The 22,909-nt window shown below is 38.1% G+C and overlaps 1 protein-coding gene across 2 annotated transcripts in view; it reads left to right on the plus strand.

Annotated features, from left to right (window-relative positions):
* ZNF385D (zinc finger protein 385D) overlaps positions 1-22,909 on the plus strand; it is a 327,336-nt gene that overhangs the window by 181,391 nt on the left and 123,036 nt on the right. For both annotated transcript variants that reach the window (XM_032631619.1, XM_032631620.1), the window contains exon 3: positions 13,728-13,838. In XM_032631619.1, the coding sequence (XP_032487510.1) occupies positions 13,728-13,838 (111 nt within the window). The remainder of the gene's footprint in view (positions 1-13,727; positions 13,839-22,909) is intronic.

Consider the following 22,909-nt stretch of genomic DNA (forward strand, 5'->3'; position numbering starts at 1 on the left):
AAAGAAACAAAAATAGAAAAATTATAGCACAATATTTTGAGAGTCTCTCTGGAAGAAGACTTGAAGTGCCCAGGAATTACAAAATGTACTAGTTAGTATTCCAACTAACAAAATAACCTCTTAAATCCGTGGTTCTCAACCTGCTTGCTCCTGGGTATCAAGCTGAGATTTGCAACCCGCTCCAGGCTATGTGAAGAGAGGTTTAAGTGGTTACAGTTTATATTTTACTTTTTACAGTTTATGCAGTTAAGCCACCAATCATCCAGCAACATTGTATTTGTGGTTTTTCAAAAATTTATACAAATGTTTCTGTATGATAGACACCGGAAGTGTTTAAATTACAACCAAATGCAACTATGCCTTTATGGTCAAAAGAAGTCCTTAGGTACTGGGTTACCTTCACTTTTGGTTCAGACAGATTTGATCTGAAGGATTTCTGGAAGGACATGATAGCCTCAGCTTCATTCTTCCTTGACCTTCACAGTTGAGAACATCTTTGCTGACCCCTTGTCTATCACTGTATCTGATTCAAGCTTTTAACTACAGTTCAACTTTACAGTGGTTCCTTTAGGTCCTTGAAAAGGTCAGGAAGTGAAAAACAAGCAGAGTCCAGAAAGATGTAGAGAGAAGTGAAACAGTTTAACAACACTCTGGAGATTAAAAATAACCTGCAGTGTCATTTATTAACAAGCAAGTCAATGGTGAGAAGTACTTTAAAATATCCCTTGTTTATTTCAAGTTGTTCTGGCATAGTTTTCTTCATCAGTTCTTTCTTTTTTTTTTTTTTAATGTGTATGTGTTTCTGCCCATGGGTTGCCAATTCCCAAGAACCCCAAATTCAGACCTAGTTTTTAAGTTGATTTCAGAAGTTTGTTGAGCTCCTACACATGTTTGAGAGTCAGTGTGGTATGTAGGAAGAACACTGGTTTTTAATAAACCTGGGTTTAAATCTTGGAGCTGCAAATCCTTTATCTTGGCTATTCTTCAGTTTTCATTTCTTTAAACAAGGATATTACCATATCTTTTATAGAATTCTTTAGCTAAAAGTTATTTATTGGTGGCAAAGAAGACATTGGTTTCCTGGAAACATCTAGGGAAAACATTTTAATCACAGGAAGTTGAGTCTGTTACCAAGGTTTTGACCAATACTTCTTAGCCATCCCCCATGGAGTCTTTTAAACTTTGAACTAATTTGCCTTGGGTTGGGGCTCTCAATCTATACCTTTAACAAGTTCCCAAATGATTCCTGGTGTACAGCTGAGGTTGAGAATGATTGCTTTAAACACATGGCATGCATTTTAAGAGAGATTATTATTTATTTTTAAACCTGCAGTTTATTTTGGATATTTCCATCAAGACTTCCAAACAACAGTTGGCCTTAGATGACAATGCAAATTTTCTATGAAATTGAACTGCATGGCTTCAACCAAGAATTATATCTTGGGCCCCCTTTTTCTCCTTAAAATGATTGACAGCAGCTGGGGTGCCTGCTTTCGCATAGCTAATGACTTTCTTTGACAATAAACCTTTCCTGAGTATTTTCTGTGTTCAGGCACTTGTTTTTCAAAGATGAATAAAACTGACTGTATCTTTTGCAGTTTCGGGAAGGGAGAGCTGTAAGCAGAATATCTGGGTGGTGGAGAGTATATGACATGACATTGGAATGTACAGGGTGTTGTGAAGACTGGGGGGAGGGGTATTTAGCCCCGCCTACCAAGAGACCCCAGGGATTACTCTTGGAAAAAGAACATTAGGAGGGATAGGCAGGAATTACACATGTAATAAGTAATAAAGATTGGATAAAGGAAAGAACCTTACAAAAGAGAAGGAGACAGTAAACCATACCAGGTTATACAAGAAGTTGCCAGCAAATCTGTAATACTGGAGGAAATACAAGGAGGCAAGGAGGAATGGAAATGAATCCAGACACGTGGGCCCGGGCTGGTTCGTGGAAGGCAGTGTTTGCCAACGTAAAATGCCCTTCAAGCCTTGCATTCCCAGTTGATGGCTAAGAAAAATAGGCATCTGGGACACCTATGGGGAGGTGGGGGAAATGTGTGTGTAAGTTAGCGAATGAATACTTCAGTGCAAGGAGAAGTCGAATAATTCAAGAAACTATCAAGTCTAGCCCAAACACAGAACAAAAGAAATTGAATCCTGCCAAATTCAAAAGAGTGAGAGATTTTATGTAGGGGATTGGTGGATAAATACTGGTACATAAATTGGTACATAAATAATATGCATGCATGTGTATGCACACACAGACATATGCACAGACATATATGTGTATTTGCATTTTTGAACAAAACGCAAAGACAAGTAAGGATATTCTTATGTGCCTAATTCCATATGTATGTGTTCACTTGGGATTTTCGTGCTAGAAGAGATCATATTAATTACCTATTGAGATGGAATTTGTTTAAAAAGAACCATCCTACACATCATTATACGTTCTCAAAGGCATTAAAGGTTGATGAAACAGAGACAGACAAGCAAAGGAGCAAGAAAAAAAGGCACAATGAGAAACGTGTACCCCCAAATTTATGTTTTTTTCTAATTTAACCAAACAATTAAAATCAGGATAATTGCTCACATAGCTCATACCAATGTGCCATTGTTTAATTTTTCTATAGATTATAACTTTTCACTTTGTGACATTTCAAAAGTACCTCATCAAAATTTATTTGAGGGCTCACTAGTAAAGATCTGCTTCTTTCAATTTCATGAGCCTCATCTCTATGTATATTTCAATTTCTTAAACATATTTCTTCTTCCCAGACTCTTGGGGATGACAAGACTCTTTGAGGCTAAAGTTGATCACGTTAGAGAGAAGGCAGGCAAGGAATGGTCTCAGTGATCCATTGCTAGTTCAAACATTCCCTTTTAGGCACTAAAACAAGAAAACTGATTTTGATTTTTCCTTTAATCAAGAAGTCCTAGAATTAGTGCCTGAGTAAAATTTCACAGTGGTTTGTAGATTTTTATATTCCCCATTCCATTTCTTATGGGTTGAATCGTGTCCCCCCAAAAAAGGTATGTTATAGTCCTAACCCCCAATACATCAGAATGTGACCTTACTTGGAAATGGTCGCTTTACAGAGATAATCAACTTAAAATGAGTTCAGTAGAATGGTCCCTAATCCCATATGACTGGTATCCTTATAAGAAGTGGAAATTTGGACACAGAGATAGACACACACAGGAAGCTTGCGACGTGAAGATGGAGGATTAGAAAGATGTGTCTATAAGCTAAGGGTTGCTAAAGATTGCTGGCAAAAATACCAGAAGCTAGGGATAGGCAGGAAGAATTCTCCTTATAGATTTCAGAGGAAGTAAGTATGGTTTGCAAACATCTTGATTTCGAACTTCTAGCCTCCAAGACTATGAGATAATAAATTTCTGTTGCTTTAAGCCACCAAGTTGGTTAGTAGCCCTAGGAAACTTATACATGGTTCAAATCTTAAAAAGGGGGTATTAAAAGTCCGGTCAACATGGTCCTTTCACCTTGTTATCATTTCAAGCCAGAGCATAATCCATCCAACCATCTGTCCATTCATCCAGCCATCCGTCTATCCATCCATCCAACCATCTTTTCATCCATCCATCCTTCCATCCATCTATCCTTCTATCTAGTAGCACCATGGTTTTGAAAAAGAAAGGAATTTAACAACAGAAAAATAGAAAGGACATAATTTTAGATTAAGAGAAAATCCTTTCAGTTCAGCCATCAGTGATGTATGTACAAAAGTATTTTGTCCTCACCTTTCTTTTCACCTCAGAATACAGCAGGTTTCAACACCTGGCTCACATTTCGGTGACCTACTGAGGAACCAGATGTGTTTCTGGACTTCTGGTACAGCTGGTAATAGAATGGATTTCTGAAATTTATCCTCCAGCTCAGTCTACCACGCCATGCTTTCTGGGGCATTTTCTGTAAATGGAATCCCAGCTCTGAAGTTGTTGGATTTAATTACCTAGACATTATTCGGAGACCAAGGCTGACCAACCATTGGGTAACCTGTCTCCTGGCTCAGGCAGGCCCCATAGGCATTCATTGTCTTCCAAAGAAGTTTTGCCATTTAAGTCCACCAGAAACGGGATTCTGATCAAAGCATTTGAGTCAAATTTCGTACCTGTAATGCTGATAACAAGGTTTCTAAAGTGTCCAAATTAAGCGCTGGTATCTTCTCTACAGAGTGGTGTTAGTGTGATCAGGAAACAGTCATCCCTCTTAAAGAAACTTAATATTCTTTTGGCCAGAGAAAAAATCTCATTGCAGAAAAAGGGAGCCCATACATAGAATGAAATCACCTTCTTTCCTTCCTTTTTTTCCCTCTGACCTTTTCCCCTCTCTTGGTATAGCTTTTCTCATTGATAAAGTGAGATATTTCAGTAAAATTTCAATATATATTGAGTACCCACTGGGTTCCAGGAAAAGGAATGAGAACCACAGGAGATGAGAAGATGGGTGAAACTGAAAATACCACAAATAGATGATGTCTAAAGGTGAGCCAGGATTAAACTTCCATGACTGAGACATTGTGTCGGTAATGATTCCACATATCCACTTAAAAATCAAGGAACTATACTCAATATCTTGCAATAATCTATAAGGGAAAAGAATCTGAGAAAGAATATATATGTGTGTGTATATATATATATATATATATATATATATGGTATATGTATATGTATATGTGTATGCATATATATATACATATACATATGTATATGTGTAGTTCATATATATTGAACTATACTCAATATCTTGCAATAATCTATAAGGGAAAAGAATCTGAAAAAGAATATATATATGTGTGTATATATATATATATATATATATATATATATAGGGGGTATATGTATATGTGTATGCATATATATCTGGTTTCCTGTCATGGTTAGCTTTTCTAGGTAGGTCCACGCTCAGCATTAGGTACAGAGGAAAACTGTACACTTTTTTGGTATGTACATTAATGAATTTAAAACAAATGATACAAATGAACTTATTTACAAAACAGAAATAGACCCACGGACATAGAAAACAAACGGTTACCAAAGGGGAAGTGGGGGTGGAGGGATAAACTAGGAGATACACACTACTATATATAAAATAGATAAACAACAAGGACCTACCATATAGCACAGGTAATTACATTCAATATTTTGTAGTGACGTATAATGATAAAGAATATGAAAAAGAATAGGTATATATATATATATAACTGAATCACTTTGCTATACACCTGAAAGTAACACAACATTGTAAATCAAAAATATTTCAATAGAAAAAAATTTTTTAATGACAAAAAAAGAAAAAAATACCTTGGAGTGCAGCTATCTGTGGGCATTCCATGACAGCACCACAACACATTGGTTAAATGCAATTTGCTGGAGCACATAAATGATCCTAAGAAAAACAATGTCTTAAGATCCCCTTAAGATCATCCATTCTTTACTTTGAACTGTGTTTCACTTTATTAGCCTTCTCATAGAACATTAGGGAAAATAGCCATGGCAGAAAGCCACTGACAGTGAAATGTCTCTTCCATTTAGACATGTCCTGGGTACTTGGAGAGCATCTGAATGGCTTTGCTCATTTAAGTTCAAGCATTGGTTTCCTGAGCAAAATCAGCTTCTCTTGAACTGATCAGAACAGTATGTCTGTTAGCCTTTGTCTAGGAAGATGCCTGGTGGAAAAATGGTCTGATATTGGCACTAAAGTATAAAGAGAACCAATCAACCATTGCCTCATTACTTAGATGACACTATGTCTATAAATGAATTCATAGATGAATACACGTAAATTCTGCTTGGTGGCTTCCAGTTGTAGATTCTACTCCGAGCTTCTATATTCCGATTGTATCATGGAGTCATTTATCCACATGCTTTTGCTTCTAATAACCTCTCTTCACCCCTCATGCCTAAGGTTCCCTTGTGAATCCAGGTTTTCTCACAGCTATTGTTAATACCATTCCAAGACTGATGTTAAGTTTTGTTATTGGGCTTTAATAATATTCAATTTATTTAGCAACTCAACAGTCATGTGTTGAGCCCTAGCCCAAGTGGGAGACACTCTGCTGATTCCTGGGCACAAACAACAAAAGGACTCAGCCCTGCCTTGACTCTTCCCTCTTTTGGGTGAAACAAAAGAGATGAGAGATCTTCAGATGGTGCGATGGAGTGTCCTGCAGGGTGAGTTGGAGGACCTAACCCATTTGAAGGAGGTCAGCTAAGAATTCTAGAAGAAGAGATGAGTTCTGATTGGAGTCCTGAAAAGTAGGTAGGCATTAGCCAGGGAAAGATGAACCAGGAAGCATGGGGAAAGGGTTTCACCTGATTATTGAGATTGATGGGAAAAGCCTACCTCTAGTTGAATGAATTCCTTTGTTGAAGGCACTCATGCATGTCCTTTGCTACTTGGCAAAATCCAAGAAACCATGAAACTTCACGTGTACCTTCTGTTCCACATCCCCCGAGCTCCACTCAGAGCTGCGTCTTGGTCTTGAGTGATTGGTATTCTTGTTAAACTCCCTTCCAACCCGAATCTTGTAGAAGAGAAATGCTGAAAATGTTCTGTATCTTAGTGGGGATGGTGATACCATGGGAGTATGCACATGTTTTAAAAAATCAACTAATACACTTCAGATGTATGTACTTTTTTGGTATGTAAGTTATATGCCCAATTTAAAAAGTTTTTTTTTAAAAGGACAAAAGTTGCAATTTTTTCAAGTGGACAAATTTGTTGGAGTGCAATTATTGGAATTTTTAAATTCGTGTTTTCTAAGGTGTGGTTATGTCATATAAACACCAGTTTTACTAGTTCATAGTTGATGGAATAAATTACTCAGTGTCACTTGTTATTTCATGGTCACAGACATCCACGACAGTGGATATCACAGAGCTTTATCGTGGTACTTGGATGGAGGTCGGGGTGGGTGCCAAGTGGGAAGCTGTGGGTATTAGTTGACTCTACCACTTACTGCTTCTGCGATAGGCAAAGGGGGAGTGAGACCTCCTCAGAAAGTTGTTAGGATAGAAATAATGCTTATAAACACAGTAAGTGCCCTTAAGGTAACCTTTAGCATTATTGTCACTGGCCATTGTTTCCTAGAAATACCAGCCTGAAGAGACAACCTTTATATTTCTGGACTTCTAACTTCCTGGCATTTAAGTTCTTATTCTTTGATTTGAAAGCCACAGTACTAATGGGAACAGAAAGAGGAGAGGTCTCTTGGAGCAGGAAATGTAAACTCAGGGTTAAGCCTCCTCCTCTCTGAAAACACAGCAGCAACCTAAGAAAGGGGATATAGGGAAAGAACTGTGGCTGACTTCCCTGGGAAGAACTGTGGCACTGGTTACTCATTTACAAATCAATTTAGCAGAAAGCCCTGAGGGGAGATGAGGGAAAAGCTAGGCCTGGGAGAGAAATGCAAAGACCCTTAAACTTGAAATGAAGGAAAACTTATTCATTTGGCTTTAAATAAGGCCATAGACTGAGTTTGAAATTGAATTTTACTCTATAGTTTGGGTAAGCATATCAATAGCTAGTGTATCATTCTTCACTTTTGTTTGTTGGTTTGGGGAGGGGTATATATAAAATAGATAAATGTATTTTATTGTAAATAAAATGTATTTAGAAAATTTTAGCTTTCAAATTTTCCCACTTTAGAAATTAAATAAATGTCTTAAAATGCCATGTAGCTTTTACCATTTCTTTTCGTTTTTAATTTAGGACTGCATGGATTCAGTGAAACGTCTGGCTCTGATTTCTGTGTATTGCATGTTTAGTTTAGTGACTTTCGTTTTGTACGAAGGCATTACATCTTATTCATATTCGTATAACGATTTTATTTTACCAGATCACTATTTTTTAAACTATGCATTGAACAAAGATGCTAAATTTAAAAACAAAGAAAACAGCAAAACTTTGGTTATATTATTTTAGAAATTATTTAAAGCAGATATTTTTATTGTGAGACATCTCAGCGAATTTAATATTTGATGTGCACTGTGAATGTCCAGGCTGTGGTACCTAGATTTCCTACAACTTATTTGATCCAAGAATCCCTTTTCTCTTTCCTACACACATTGGCATTTCTTCAGACTGGTTCTGTAGACAAATTCCTAATTATAATACGCATACACACAATAAGGTGTGATTATTTTGACAGATCAGACCTGTTGGTTCACGGGGAGAAAACCAACATACATGACTTTGTTTTTGAACAAAATGTTTGATTATAATGGTAAATAATGGTGTGTTTGGACAAAATGATCCAAGTGGCTGTGTGTGTTTCCCCTGAGTGACAGTAGATGCTACTTTTAGTTATATACCATGTGGTATCATTTAATTAACTATTTAACAACAGAACTGGTTATTATTTAGATTTTGCCCTTTTATAATTCCTTGTTGTAAGTGATTTTACATATATTTATAGATATATATATATTACAGAGGTGATTATGACTTACTTTCATTAATAAAGGCATTAAACTTTTGTCATTCTGTTGTACTAGGTTTCTAAAATAATAAAATATAATTACTTTTGGTGGTATAACTATGTTTGTGGAAGCCATCATTAAAATATAATTCAGCTGTGCTTTTTTTAAAGTATACTGGGAAATAAAATGGTCTCTGAATTAGAATACATTACCTAGCATTTGGAAATTTGATTTTATAGCAACAGTGATCAGAACAACATTCAATTCAAAAAAAAGAATTAAATCTAGATAATATGACACATTTGTATGAAGTGTCTACTTCCAAAATACCTCCTACTCTTTTCCGGATTGAATGTGGTCACTGCAAGTGTCCAGTGTTAATGAAAGACAAAATAATATGTTTCTTGCAAAATATGATAAAAACTCAACAGTATGTATTTTCAGAGAGCCCTTAGTATAAATCTGTAATTCATTTTTATTTCAAAGTGTCATTATAAGGGGGCTTCAGTATTCCTAAATGGAATATAGGCATAATTCACCTGATCCTTAATAGAAATGGACCCCGTTTGTGCAGACAGAACAGATACAACAGAACATGATGAGACAGCTACCTCTACATCAGTACCTCTTTCAGCTGTTGGCTGAAAGGGAAGTTATGCCCCGGTGTTCTCTGTGCTGTCACAGAAGCATTGTGATGGCATTTTTAGAGTCGTATAAGAGTGATCCTGGAAAGCAGAAAGTGGGCTCTCGAAGCCTCCCAGATTCACTCATCTGTGTGGTCAATGGGTTTCTCAAGTTCTATGCATTGTCCATTTTGGTTCTGAGGAAATAGGGGTGAGGTGGAGTTGATGGAAGTTTGACTTACCTGGGGTGAGGGACTTGGCAGTGTATATAGAGAAGAATTCTGTACCATGCCCTTTGACCTTTCACACTATTCCTCTAGAGCAGTTTCAAGCTAAGATAAAGAAACAGTAATTTTATGTTAATTTTTAATGCTTGGATTAAGATGCTGAACTGAATTTAGGAATGCGCTTAGATTATGTATTAAGATTTGAAAAAGTTATAGAATTTACTGGAAACAATTCAAATATCCATCAACTAACAAATGGATAAACACATCGGGGTATATCCGTACGAAGAAATACTACTCGGCAATAAAAAGGAATTAGCTACTGATAGATGCAACAACATGGATGAATCTTAAAAGCATCATACTGAATGAAAGATGCCAGACACAAAAGAGCACATACTGTACAATTCCATGTGTATGAACTTTGAGAAGACGGAAAAATATCGTGACAGAAAGCAGACCAGTGCTTGCAGAGGCTGGGTGGAGGTAGGAATGGACCACAGAGGGCAGGATGGAACTTTCTGGGTAATGGAAATATTCTATATGATAATTATTAAGGCTGTATCTATTTGTCAAATCTCATCAAATCGTACACTTAAGACTGGTGAATTTTATTGTACATCCATTACGCTTAAATAAAACTGGTTAAAAAGAAAATATGGTAGAATTGGAGGGGGAGGGAGGGGATCCTAGAATGTGTTAATTCCTGGAAGTGACCAGAAAAATTATGGGGCAGTTGAGCTTCATCCAGAATCTGGGATTAACATGAGAAAAAATTTAAAGTGATGATGGAAGATAAAAATGAGAACCCATGAGTTCTTCCTGATCATAACTGTTTAGTATATAAACCACCCATCCTAGTACTTAGCACATGGAGGCACTTAATAAATGCTGAGTGCTATTAATTCTCTTGTTGATGTTGTTATTACTTAGAACAGTGCACTAAGAGTGTCTAGACAACCTTTTAGGAGTCGTGAATGTAGACAGAACCTTGCTCCTAACCAGTGAAGAGGGCTTACGAGTTAGCTGGTTCTGATGATTTGAAATACACAAAAGCAGGTGGAATGTATCAATGACTGGTTTAGGCTAATTAATGAACTATTATGTATCCCAGAAGCTGAATATTAGAGCATCATTTCACAGACACGTTCTTAGCTTTTGTGTGTATGTCAAATCTTTTCTGAGCTAGCTCAACCCATTGGGAAGACTCTCATAAGAAGTTTGTATCTGATGAGAGTTAAGAGTTCCAAAGTCTACAAGCATTTAACAAAAACGATGGCTGTATGTACAACATTGGGATCATTTTGAAATGTTTTTTGGCCATGTGAGAAATGGAAGGTGTGCCAACAAAGACCACAGGAGTGTGAGGCACCTGTTAACCTTGATCATCACATGGGATGTGCAAAAGGGAAAATGTAATAGACAACGTTTATTGACTCATTTTTATTTTTATTTATTTATTAGGTTTAATTAATTAATTAACTTTTGGGCTGCATTGGGTCTTCGTTGCTGCGCGCGGGCTTTCTCTAGTTGCGGCGAGCGGGGGCTACCCTTCCTTGCGGTGCGCAGGCTTCTCATTGCGCTGGCTTCTCTTGTTGCAGAGCACAGGCTCTAGGCGCGCGGGCTCAGTAGTTGTGGCTCACGGGCTCCAGAGTGCAGGCTCAGTAGTTGTGGCGCACAGGCCCAGTTGCTCCACGGCATGTGGGATCCTCCCGGACCTGGGCTCAAACCTGTGTCCCCTGCATTGGCAGGCAGATTCTTAGCCACTGTGCCACCAGGGAAGCCCCTTGACTCTTTTTTTAAATTAATTTTTATTGGAGTATAGTTGCTTTACAATGTTGTGTTTGTTTCTACTCTACGGCAAAGTGAATCTGCTATATGTATACATATATCCCCTCTTTTTTGGATTTCCCTCCCCTTTAGGTCACCACAAAGCATTGAGTAGAGTTCCCTGTGCTATACAGTCTGTTCTCATTAGCTGTCTATTTTATACATAGCATCAATAGTGTATATATGTTAATCCCAATCTCCCAATTCCTACCATCCCCCCTTCCCCCTTGGTATCCGTACATTTGTTCTCTACCTCTGTGTCTCTACTTCTGCTTTGCGAATAAGATCAGCTATACCATTTGAGAGTCCACATATATGTGTTAATATACGATATTTGTTTTTCTCTTTCTGACTTAACTTCACTCTGTATGACCATCTCTAGGTCCATCCACGTCTCAACAAATGACCCGATTTTGTTACTTTTCATGGCTGAGTAATATTCCATTGTATATATGTACCACATCTTTATCCATTCCTCTGTCGATGGACATTTAGGTTGCTTCCGTGTCCTGGCTATTGTAAATAATGCTGCAATGAACATTGGGCTGCATGTGTCTTTTTGAATGATGGTTTTCTCAGGGTATATGCCCAGTAGTGGGATTGCTGGGTCATATGGTAGTTCTATTTTTGGTTTTCTAAGGAACCTCCATACTGTTCTCCATAGTGGCTGTATCAATTTACATTCACATCAACAGTGTATGCGGGTTCCCTGTTCTCCACACCCTCTCCAGCATTTAGTGTTTGTAGATTTTTTGATGATGGCCATGCTGACTGGTGTGAAGTGATACCTCACTGTAGTTTTGATTGGCATTTCTCCAATAATTAGTGATGTTGAGCATCTTTTCATGTGTTTGTTGGCCATCTGTATGTCTTTGGAGAAATGTCGATTTAGGTCTTCAACCCATTTTTGGATTGGGTTGTTTGGTGTTTTGATATTGAGCCGCATGAGCTGTTTGTATATTTTGGAGATTAATCTTTTATCAGTTGCTTCATTTTCTCCCATTCTGAGGGTTGTCTTTTATCCTTGTTTATCCTTGTTTTATCCTTGTTTATGGTTTCCTTTACTGTGCAAAAGCTTTTAAGTTTCATTAGGTCCCACTTGTTTATTTTTGTTTTTATTTCCATTACTCTAGGAGGTGAGTCAAAAAGGATCTTGCTGTGATTTATGTCATAGAGTGTTCTGCCTTTATTTTCCTCTAAGAGTTGTATAGTGTCTGGCCTTACATTTAGGGCTTTAATCCATTTTGAGTTTATTTTTGTGTATGGTGTTAGGGAGTGTTCTAATTTCATTCTTTTACATGTAGCTGTCCGAGTTTTCCCAGCACCACTTACTGACTTCTTAATGTGCCCGGCACTGTCCTGTGCTCAGTAATTTCAAGAATCATTATGTTTAAACTTCATCACAACCTTAAGAGGTAGATGCACATGAGCAAAGAGGTAGCACAAGTATTAAGAAGCAGATCAAAATTTGTATCTGACTCTAACAGTTGGGAATCACTGATGTGGACCCTGGGACAAAGCTTGGTGAGGAGACATGAAATTTTATCAGAGCTAGGTTGCTGACATGACGTTTTGAGTGTCTCTTGTCCTGTCCTGGGAATGGGATGAAGAGAAGTAACTGACATCTGGCCCAAACTCTCTGAACCTCAAGCAGTAAGTCCATGGGATAGCAGTATGTATTAGGTGATCAGTAAATGATTGTTGAAAGAATCCATAGCTCCACGTCTGAATACTTAGAAAGCAGGATTTGTGTGCAGGTAACCCTTGCTTTTCCAAAATTCTCTCTCTGTCACCTCGCTTTGACCAAAGATCTGTATTAGTACCTGTTTCTGCTAACCAAAGGAAATCCAAAGAGGATTTTCATTTTTACACAAAAAGGCAAACAGCGAAAGTGATGTTCAGCCTTTGTTTTGCAGCAGCTCTTACAGAGGCAGCATGAACCCTGACCAGCAAGGCTGGCATCTCTAAGCTCCATCCCCTCCCCAGGCAACTACACTCAGCATCCAGCCGCCATGGCTTTGAACTGTGTCTGTGCACATCTGTGCTTTAGCTAGGTTTACATTGTGCAGCCGTTAGCAAGATGTGCCCTAAGGTAGTGGCGTCTACTTTCAGATAGCAGGGGAGATCTATACCACACTCTTCAGGCAGAAAGATACCAAACATAGCATAAGGTTAATTATCCATAATGGGGCTTAAGTTATTTTCATAGCTGCTCATCTAAGTCTATTTTGAAGTCTGTTTTGGGGCAGTGGCATAGACGAACTTCTGTGTAAGGTTTCTGGCATTCACAATAGCTTGAGTTTTGATAAACCTTTAATTGTATTTGAGGATTATCAAACTGAGGCAATTGTTGATCCTAAATGAGAAGAACGGTTTAGCATGCAGACTCTAATGGGTACATTTATCATTTCCTTATCGTACTGCTCGTTGTCGTCTATGTTTCAAGAAAGTAGAAATGCCATTTCTTAGAATAAAAATGTTCTTTATAATGTAAGCAGTAGATTGAAGCTGTACAGATTGGTTCTTTAATGAAATAGGCAACATTCCAATGGAACTGACAAGCTTTATTTCTATTTGTTGTATTTTTTTTTTCTCATTACAGATGGACCCGATTCAGAAAGCTGTAATAAATCATACTTTCGGGGTCCCTCTCCCTCATCGAAGAAAGCAAATCATATCATGCAATGTTTGCCAGCTGAGATTTAATTCTGATGTAAGTTTATCATTTAGTATTCACTGGAAAAGAATGTATTCTGCTGTTCTAATCTTGCAGAAGACGCTTCTTAAACGTTTTTCTCCAATAACTGAGCATGTCAAAATGCAAAGGTAACATTTTAACTCCGTATGTGCTTTAAGTTTGGACTTTATTATATTATGTTTGGTTGTTTTCTATAAAAAAAATCACACCTAAACAAACTGGTATACTTGCACTTTAATGGTATTTTTTAGTCTCTTGGGAATGCTAAATTTAGGTAACACACTTTGCCTTTGGGGAATGGTAGAAATTTAGGAGTGACGAGGCTTTCAGTAAATCACACCTCTGAAATAAGGTAGGTCCCAGATTATATTTCAAAGCCAAGGTTTTGGCTTTGTAAATACTCTTCTCCTGCCCTGACGGTCCCCAATTGCAGATCTCTGGTGTCTTTAATTGTATTTGTGTTAGAGACGTCCAGTCACTGACCTAGAAGTATGAGCATTTTAACACGGGGTTCTGAAGACCTCAAAGGCCCCCAGCCCCTAATGAGTAAAAGTTAAGTGGAGAACATGACAGGAGCAAGACAGTGTAGACCTGACACTTTGCAAGTTATTCACAGAGAGGGATCCTCATCTTTTATAACCTTTTCTAAGGGACAGTGTGGACTCTGGGTTCATCACAGAAGCTAATTTTGCTTGCGGTCAATATGAAGAAAACTGCCGCCCATCCCCATCCTACTTTGGAATGGAGTCGGTCCTGAGATACAGAAAAGAAAAGGGACGTTGGTTTGGAAGGAATAAAAATTGCACATCTTGTTGACACTCTTGGTAAACAGAGGACCCCATCTATCAAAGTGGCCTTTCCAGGGTGCCATGTTATTGCCCTAAATGGATATGCTGTATGGAGATAACCAAACAGCTCTGGATTCTGGAGAATGTTAGGCCTTCCAGTATTTAATCACCCTAGGCAAGTGTGTCCCTTAGCTGATCTGAGGATAAGGGTTTCATATGAGATAATCAGGCACGGGAAATAGATGTGGCATAAATAAAGTGGCTTTTTCCTTCCGTGAGAGCATTTCATTTGTATAAGGATTGCTGCTGTCTTATGAACTCATACCTACTAGTAGAATCATCAGGTAATTTTATAACATTCCTTCTGTTGGCTTAAAAAGAGGACTAGATTGCCTGCATAGCACCTGAATGGCATTTGCTGCTGTAAAAAGAATACACTAAACATACAGCATTTTATTTGAAGGGCTGTCTTTTGTTTTTTTGTTTTGTTTTGTTGTTTGTTTTTGAATACCATGCACCTTGATTCGATTTGATTTTTAAGAAAATTACTATAGTTTAATTTATTAAAAAATATTTCAAGTGATGAATGTTATATAATAACCTCTTCCAGCTGGTGTAAAAAAAAAAACAAAACAGCTTTCCTGACTTGCAAATAAGAGTTCTGAACTCAGCAGTTGCAATTTTGATCATTTTTAAATACTCAGCAAACAATCATATAGTTCCATAATTGTTAAGTGTGTCCTTCTTTATTCCTTTTCTTCTTAAATCATATTGATATTTCACTTTGGTATTGATCAGATAATGTTGCAAGTCTCTGAGGAGCCCTGTTTCCCGCTCCTTACATCTAATAAGGGCTGTTTCAAATATCAACGCTTCTGCCAACAATTTCACTGCTAATGTTTTTCTCTATATTAAGAAAACTTCCTGTAAACTGGAAGCCAGAAAGAGACTTCAAGCTCGTTGAACACACTCTCCCACTAAATGTAAGAAAACCATTTGCTATATCTAGACTAGGTCTTTGGGTTGATTATCCCCAGTGATGGGTAACTCACCACTTCAAGACACAATTGGTCTTTTTTTTTTGGCAGGTGTTTCTACTAATCCTGTAGATGGATATCAAAGTCATATTTAAAACTTTAGAAATACTGTCAGGTATGCTTTAGGAAACACACTATGTTTCCATATATGATTATTAACATAAAGAACATAATGTAAGATAAAGATTTGCATATTTCTTTTCTAAAATGTAATCTTATTTTATTTCTTAGTAAGAGATTAAAAATGTATTTGTATTCATTTGCTAATGAATTTTCAAAGTGATATAGGAATCAATATGTATTTATTAGGGAAATTGCTTCTCATTCTTATAACTTTGTTCTCAGGTTTCTCTAAAAGGAAAATGGCCAAGGTATTTGGAGAATGGACAAGAATCAGTCTCGGTCATAATTAAACAATTGCAGACTTGACCACTCATTAGATGGTTACTGTGTTAATCTTTTATTGTTGCTGTAACAGATTACCACAAATTTGGAGGTTTAAGACAACACAGCTCTATTAGTTTATAGTTCTGGAGGTGAGAAGTCAGAAATGGGTCTTACATGGCTGAAAGCAAGGTGTTAGCAGGGTGATGTTCCTTCAGGGGCTCTGGGGGAGATTTCAGTTCCTTGCCTTTTTTTTTTTTTAATATTTATTTATTTTTTATTTATTTGGCTGTGCTGTGTCTTAGTTGCAGCACGTGGGATCTTTAGTTGCGGCATGCAAGATCTTAGTTCCCTGACCAGGGATCAAACCCAGGCCCCCTGCATTGGCAGTGTGGAGTCTTAACCACTGGACCACCAGGGAACTCCCCTTGCCTTTCTTTTCTAGCTTCTAGAAGCTGCCCTCTTGGCTCGCGACCCCCTCCCATCCTCAAGGCAACGAGGCCAGTTGAGTTCTTTGCATGTGGAATTACTCTCTCTCTCTTTTGCCTCCCTCTTCCACATTGAAGGACCTTTGTGATCACCCTGGACCCACCTGGATAATCCAGAATAACTTTTCTATTTTAAATTTAGCTGTTCAGCAACCTACTTTCATCTGCTAATTTAATCTCCTTTGTCACGCCACGTAATGTAACATATCCATCGATTCCAGGAATTAGGACTTAAACATCATTATCCTGCCTACCATAGGTACTCACGTGGATGTCTGACTGACATTTGAACTGAATTTCATGACCACCTGAATTTATCAGATAATTACCCAGTCCAAATCTTCGGTCTGTATAAACTGGACACATGAATTCAGTGCCCTTTTCCTTGCCTTGAACCTTGAATATAAATTCACTATGCAGTGCAAGTTTTTTAAAATGCAGTTTTTTTAAATAGGAGGATCCAACGTTATTGAGTTTATAAATGACATAGCAACATATTAACTGTGATTTACAAACAAAATATAATTATTGCAAAATTGAAATACAGGAGTAGAAACTCCTTTAGAGACTTTAAATATCTCCGTAGCATTATTATGTCAAGAAAGGGGAACTAATGTGCTGAAAATATAAGATTTGTTTATTTATTGACTGGTCATATCTATATATACTATTGCATGAAATATTTAGTACTGAATGCCAAGATCAATTGGATTTATCATTCATTCATTCATATATAAAAAAAGAAAATACATACCTATGTATGTGTATATATGTATACATACATACGTATGTGTATATATACGTATATATATATTTATATAGATGTATAGATATAGATATCAGCATTGTATTCCCAAAAAGCTTTAAATCCCAATACAACTGTCTGTTTGCTCTTTCCAGGTAAATCTGGAATGTATCTTGCTATTTCCATTCTTAAACCTAGAATCTGGAAAAGTAACACTGTAATTCACTTGTATGCTTGGTTGAATCCTCTATCACATAGGAAAGTATTTTTGCCTTGTGAACCTTTTTACATTTCAAAGCTTCTTCCCCTTCCAATGAAAATAATAGCTTCTAGTTCTTTTCATCTCTGCATCATGAAAATTCAATTTCCTTTCCCTCTAAGCTTTTATTTATTTTTTTAACCCTTCGTATTATAAAGTCTGTAGCTTGGTGTTATGCCATACCCGTTTCCTGTACAGTCCTTTTTCCATTTTTAGCCCTGCAGATATCTTTCTAAGTGGCACACTATATCGTATGCACTTTAAATCAGATTGCCTTCTCCTGGTGCAGGCTTTTTCTTTGGGGAAAAAAAAAAAAAATTCTTTTTGACATTTATGTGAAACACACATGAGGTTATGCAGAAAGCTTCCAATTAAAGAATGAAAGGTTGTAATTTGTCCAATTATTTTATCAGCATCTTAAAATCAGCATAAATTACCATTGGCCTGGACCAGTTAGGAAGTGTGCCTTTGAAAGACAACTTACAGCAAGGCCAGCACATATGTAAAATTATTAAGTGAGGTAGAAAATGATTAATTACTCAATGACTGTTTATAGAATGGGAAATAAGATCTCAGGCCCCAAAACTGAGGGATCATAAAATTGTGGTATCTGATCATCACTCTGGTTAATATCCCCAAAAGAACATTTCCTGATATGTTAAAGAGGGAAGGAAACTTTTGCTAATTTCACAGTGGAAACTGAAGTGTAGAGAGAGTGTAGGAGGCTTATACCAGGCCACCTAGCCAGAGGCTAGCCACGCAGGGTCCGAGTCCACTTCCAGGCTGTTTCTGCTTCACTGGTCCAGGTAGGGCAGCAAGTCCATCCAGAGATCCAGCAGCTGTGACAACAATGGCATGGATGGCATCCTGTGTGTTTCCTGCCCAGTCCAGCTGCCCCAAAGAGAAAGCCTGAGGGCTCCTTCCCCCATGGAACTAACCCAGGGCAGTCAGAGCTGCTGTGGAGGTCACCCTCACTGCGGGCTAGGCTCCACCACAATGACTGACAAGTCGTCCCAAACGGCATCACTCCTGTTCACTCACACAGTTCAGTCATAAACATGGTGAAAATTTAAAGATAAATGCAAACTACTGAGCTATAATACAGTAACAACAAATCCTTTATCACAGAATGGCCAAGCATTAATTATTTCAGGTGACTGTTATGAACCAGAGGAAAAGCAACCTCATTAGAAGATAACATTAGGGCTTCCCTGGTGGCGCAGTGGTTAAGAATCCACCTGCCAATGCACGGGACACGGGTTCGAGCCCTCTTCTGGGAAGATCCCAAATGCCGTGGAGCAACTAAGCCCATGCGCCACAGCTACTGAGCCTGCGCTCTATAGCCCGCGAGGCACAACTACTGAGCCCACGTGCCACAACTACTGAAGCCCACACGCCGAGAACCCACGCTCCGCAACAAGAGAAGCCACTGCAATGAGAAGCCCGCGCACCACAATGAAGAGTAGCCCCGGCTCGCCGCAACTAGAGAAAGCACGCGCGCAGCAACGAAGACCCAACACAGACAAAAATAAATAAATAAAATAAGTAAATTTATGAAAAAACAAAAAGAGAGAAAGAAGATAACATTACTTACAGATCTCAGACCCCTCCAAAGGGAATCCTTGGGACCATCACCAATATAATTGATATTTACATTTTCCAGTGGTATTATAAAATAGAAATCATTATTGTTCTGCACTTTAGAAACCAGATATGTAGTGAAATGAAGCAATAAATCTGAATTTAATTCATATCTCTGTCAAAACTTCCATTACCAAATGTGGCAATATAATGATGAAGATGCTAAGAGGAATATTTCTTCCTACCAAATGACCAAACTTAGATAATTACACTTTCGTTAACATCATATCTTAAGACACATTTTTTTTTTTTTTTTTTTTTTTTTTTCAGTACGCGGGCCTCACTGTTGTGGCCTCTCCCGTTGCGGAGCACAGGCTCCGGACGCGCAGGCTCAGCGGCCATGGCTCACGGGGCCCAGCCGCTCCGCGGCATGTGGGATCTTCCCGGACCGGGGCACAAACCCGCGTCCCCTGCATCGGCAGGCGGACTCTCAACCACTGCGCCACCAGGGAAGCCCCCGTGCTTAAGTTTCTTAAAGGAAAATGGATGGTTGCATCTACTATCCTATTATGGTTTTCAAGCTGTACATTTTATCCCAAATTAAAAATTATATTTTGAAGATCTCAGTTGCACTTTTCTAAGTATTTCTGGCCTCTTTCTGGCCATGTCTTCAGTCTGAGACACGCCCAGGAAAGTTCATAGATATTATTTTTGTCTCATTCAGATTTTAGCATTTTATTGCATATCCTAGGAGGAAGGTTAATACAGATCTATGCATGGGGGATACACATCAAACCCCCAGACCTGAAGACAGCATCCAGGGAAGCCGAGTGCAATGGTAGGAAAAACAGCCAATCAGGAATTTGACATCCTGTCGTCTAGATTTGTCTTCTCTTAATTGGCTGTGTGTCCTTGGGCTCTTCATTGAACTTACAGGTTCCAGAATCATCTCATTTAAAATAACTAGCCATTCCTTACAGCCACGTTGTAAGGATTATAAACTACAACATGTAAACAATTGGATTATAAATTCTATAGTGAATGAAACAGAAAGGTCATTTTTACTTTGTGGGCTAAAAATGAAGTTACAATTGTTTCATTCTTCAAATGTTAAATTACTTCTTAAGAAATACAGAAGTTTGAAAATATCTCTCTTTTTAAAAAAAGTACTTATAGGGATCTATAAGTTGAAAGCATCTTTGTGCATCTTAGTGTATCTTTGTGTTAAGATCTGAGGTGCCCACTCCTGGTAAATCTTTACCTTTTACCTTTTAAAAACAGCAGGAACCACTTGTCCCTGGCAAAGCTGCATTTATTAAAAACTCTCAACCTCTTTAAGTCTGTTGCTGCTTCTGCTAAGTCCCAAAGGAACTTCAGAGAAACCCAGTTATAAATTAAATTTTCAGGCAGCTTTGAAAGAGCTCTTTCATAAGAGTGTGTCCCTTCCATGTCTCCAGGACTCACAGAGCTATTTAGAGCGTTGGCCTGAGCATCATGGCTTTCCCACTGGGTGCTTTTTCTTCTTCAAAAACAGTTCTAGGACAGGGCCATTCAGCTTCCCTGCCAAAGGAGATATATCTGGGACCTGATGAGCTTGAGTTGGGCTGCCAGGTCGTCCCTCTGTGAGGAGTTGGGTCTGGAGCACGTCCTCTGAGTGTGCGTTTGGGCCATTTCATCCCTCAGTTTCACTGGCTTCTACTTCTTGAATAGAGCCCGAGGCTCTGTCAGAAATTCTCAGAAAGCAAAACTTGAACAGAAAGACCAAACAAGAGATATTGAGTCTGGCTGTTCGAGATTTCAAGAGAAAATGAGCCAGTTAAGAGCACAGGAATCTATTTAAGCAGTGTGTTTCTTTGGCAGGCTTTTAAAAATAAAACTTCAATATTGGGTCATTTCGGGACTCTGAATTGACTTTGATATTCCAGAGTTTCATCTGTGGGTGGAATGAAGGGTATGGGAGTGAGAAAAAAGAGAAATCATTATAAAAGGGTCCATATTTCTCTGGACTTCTTTTCTTGATAAACAAGGAAAAACAAATTAATAAAACTCACTTTTCTATCAAATTCTCCTAGACTTGGAAAATTTGACTTTGAAAGTATAGAAAGGGAAAGTTGATTTTAGCTATGACAAGTAGATGTGTACAATAACCTCCAGTAATCAAAGAGGTACTTGTATTTCTGTGGAATACTGTGAGCCCCTCAGAGAACTGTTGTAAGTTAGGACTTAGAGAAGTATAAGAAATCATTCTGTCCATTTTATAGATTGTACAGTTGGAAAAACCATAGGCCAGAATATTGAGTTGACTTTTTCAAGGTCTCTAAGCTGTTGAAACAGATAAGGGGACTGAAAACCAGGCTCCTAAGTCCCAACTTAGTGTTTTTACTTAACGTATCACGTGACCTTCCCTAAGGGAAATTAATTTCGAGACTTGCATTGGTATCACCTGACAGTTTTCAGTTAGGACAACTGGTCACTTAAGTTCTGCATACAATGTAGACGTTAAGGTTGATACCAGTACTAAACTCCTTGCTAGATTGCCAGTAGTATAGATCGCTAGAACCTAGAAACATTTCAAAATTGAGAACGCCTCAAAGGCAGCAGTCTTGTAGTAAGTTTTGAAGGGGGCGGGGCAGGGGGGCAGTAGATAATCTCCGACGAGTCTGTTTCATCAAATGCCACCTATTGAATGCAGAGTTTGAGAAGAGGGTTAAGCATGTGCAAAGCATCAAAGGACAGAATGTGATGGGGAGAGTTGCACGTGGTGAACAAGAGGTATGATTCCAATTAAATCAACTAAAATCGTCCACGTGTCCCCAAAGATGAGACAAGAAACCTATTAATGTTAGGAAAGCTCTACAAGTCTTAGGTATCACTCGATAAATGTTGAATAAATAAATGGATGAAGTGCTTAAGACCAGAAGCAGTTTATTTTTATCACCTTAACAAGAAAACGAAGGTAGAAACGGGATTCTCTAAGATGGTCTAAGTTGCAGCTTCATTAAGAGCATTTAGAATAACTTCTACATTTTGAAAAAAATGGAATTTTAGGTTGCCTTTTCGCCGGTGCCTCATCCCTCTACAAAGCAGGATTCGTATCCTAAGCAACTACTTCCCTAAAACCTGAGAAATGGAAATTCACATGACTTGAAGAGGAAATGAATAAGGGGAATTAGATTTGAGCACAGCCTTAGAAGCTGGTTCTTGTGATTTGGAAAGCTTGCCTTGTAGCAACCTCTGAATTTCAGGTTATTTGCAAAAAAAAAATCAGTATAGTCCAAATTCCCCCATTTTAACTTTATGATTGTACCCTGAAGATTTTGGAGCACACCAGCCACTTCATCACTTTGTGACTGATGAAGTCTTTATTAGCCATGGAATAAAATCCTTGATGTAGCCCAGTTGCCCATAAATCGCTTGACGTACATATCTCATATAAATGTCATCATTTGTTTTGTATCTCTTTCTGCAACCATATACATTTCTCAAAGTATTAATAGGCACTAATGAGCTTATAGAAGCTAAAAGTAGCAACTGCATTAATCATCACCACTCATAGAAAGTCTCAAAAATCAAATTTGTTCATCCCTTTCCATTCATTGTAGTCACTGTTTATCAGGCCCCTTGCCCTTTTTATTACGTTTCACTATAATTTATTTCAGCATTTCATAAATCACCACTTTCGCCATAGCCCTGGAAATTTAGGACAGTAGAGGGGCAGAGGAGCAAAGGAATTGGAGAGAAAGGTAATTCCTATGACTTTGTTCTTAAGTCATTTTGGGTTTTACGATCTTTATATCCTTTCTT

The sequence above is a fragment of the Phocoena sinus genome, chromosome 4 (genome assembly GCF_008692025.1).
Source record: "Phocoena sinus isolate mPhoSin1 chromosome 4, mPhoSin1.pri, whole genome shotgun sequence".
Taxonomy (NCBI): Eukaryota; Metazoa; Chordata; class Mammalia; order Artiodactyla; family Phocoenidae; genus Phocoena; species Phocoena sinus.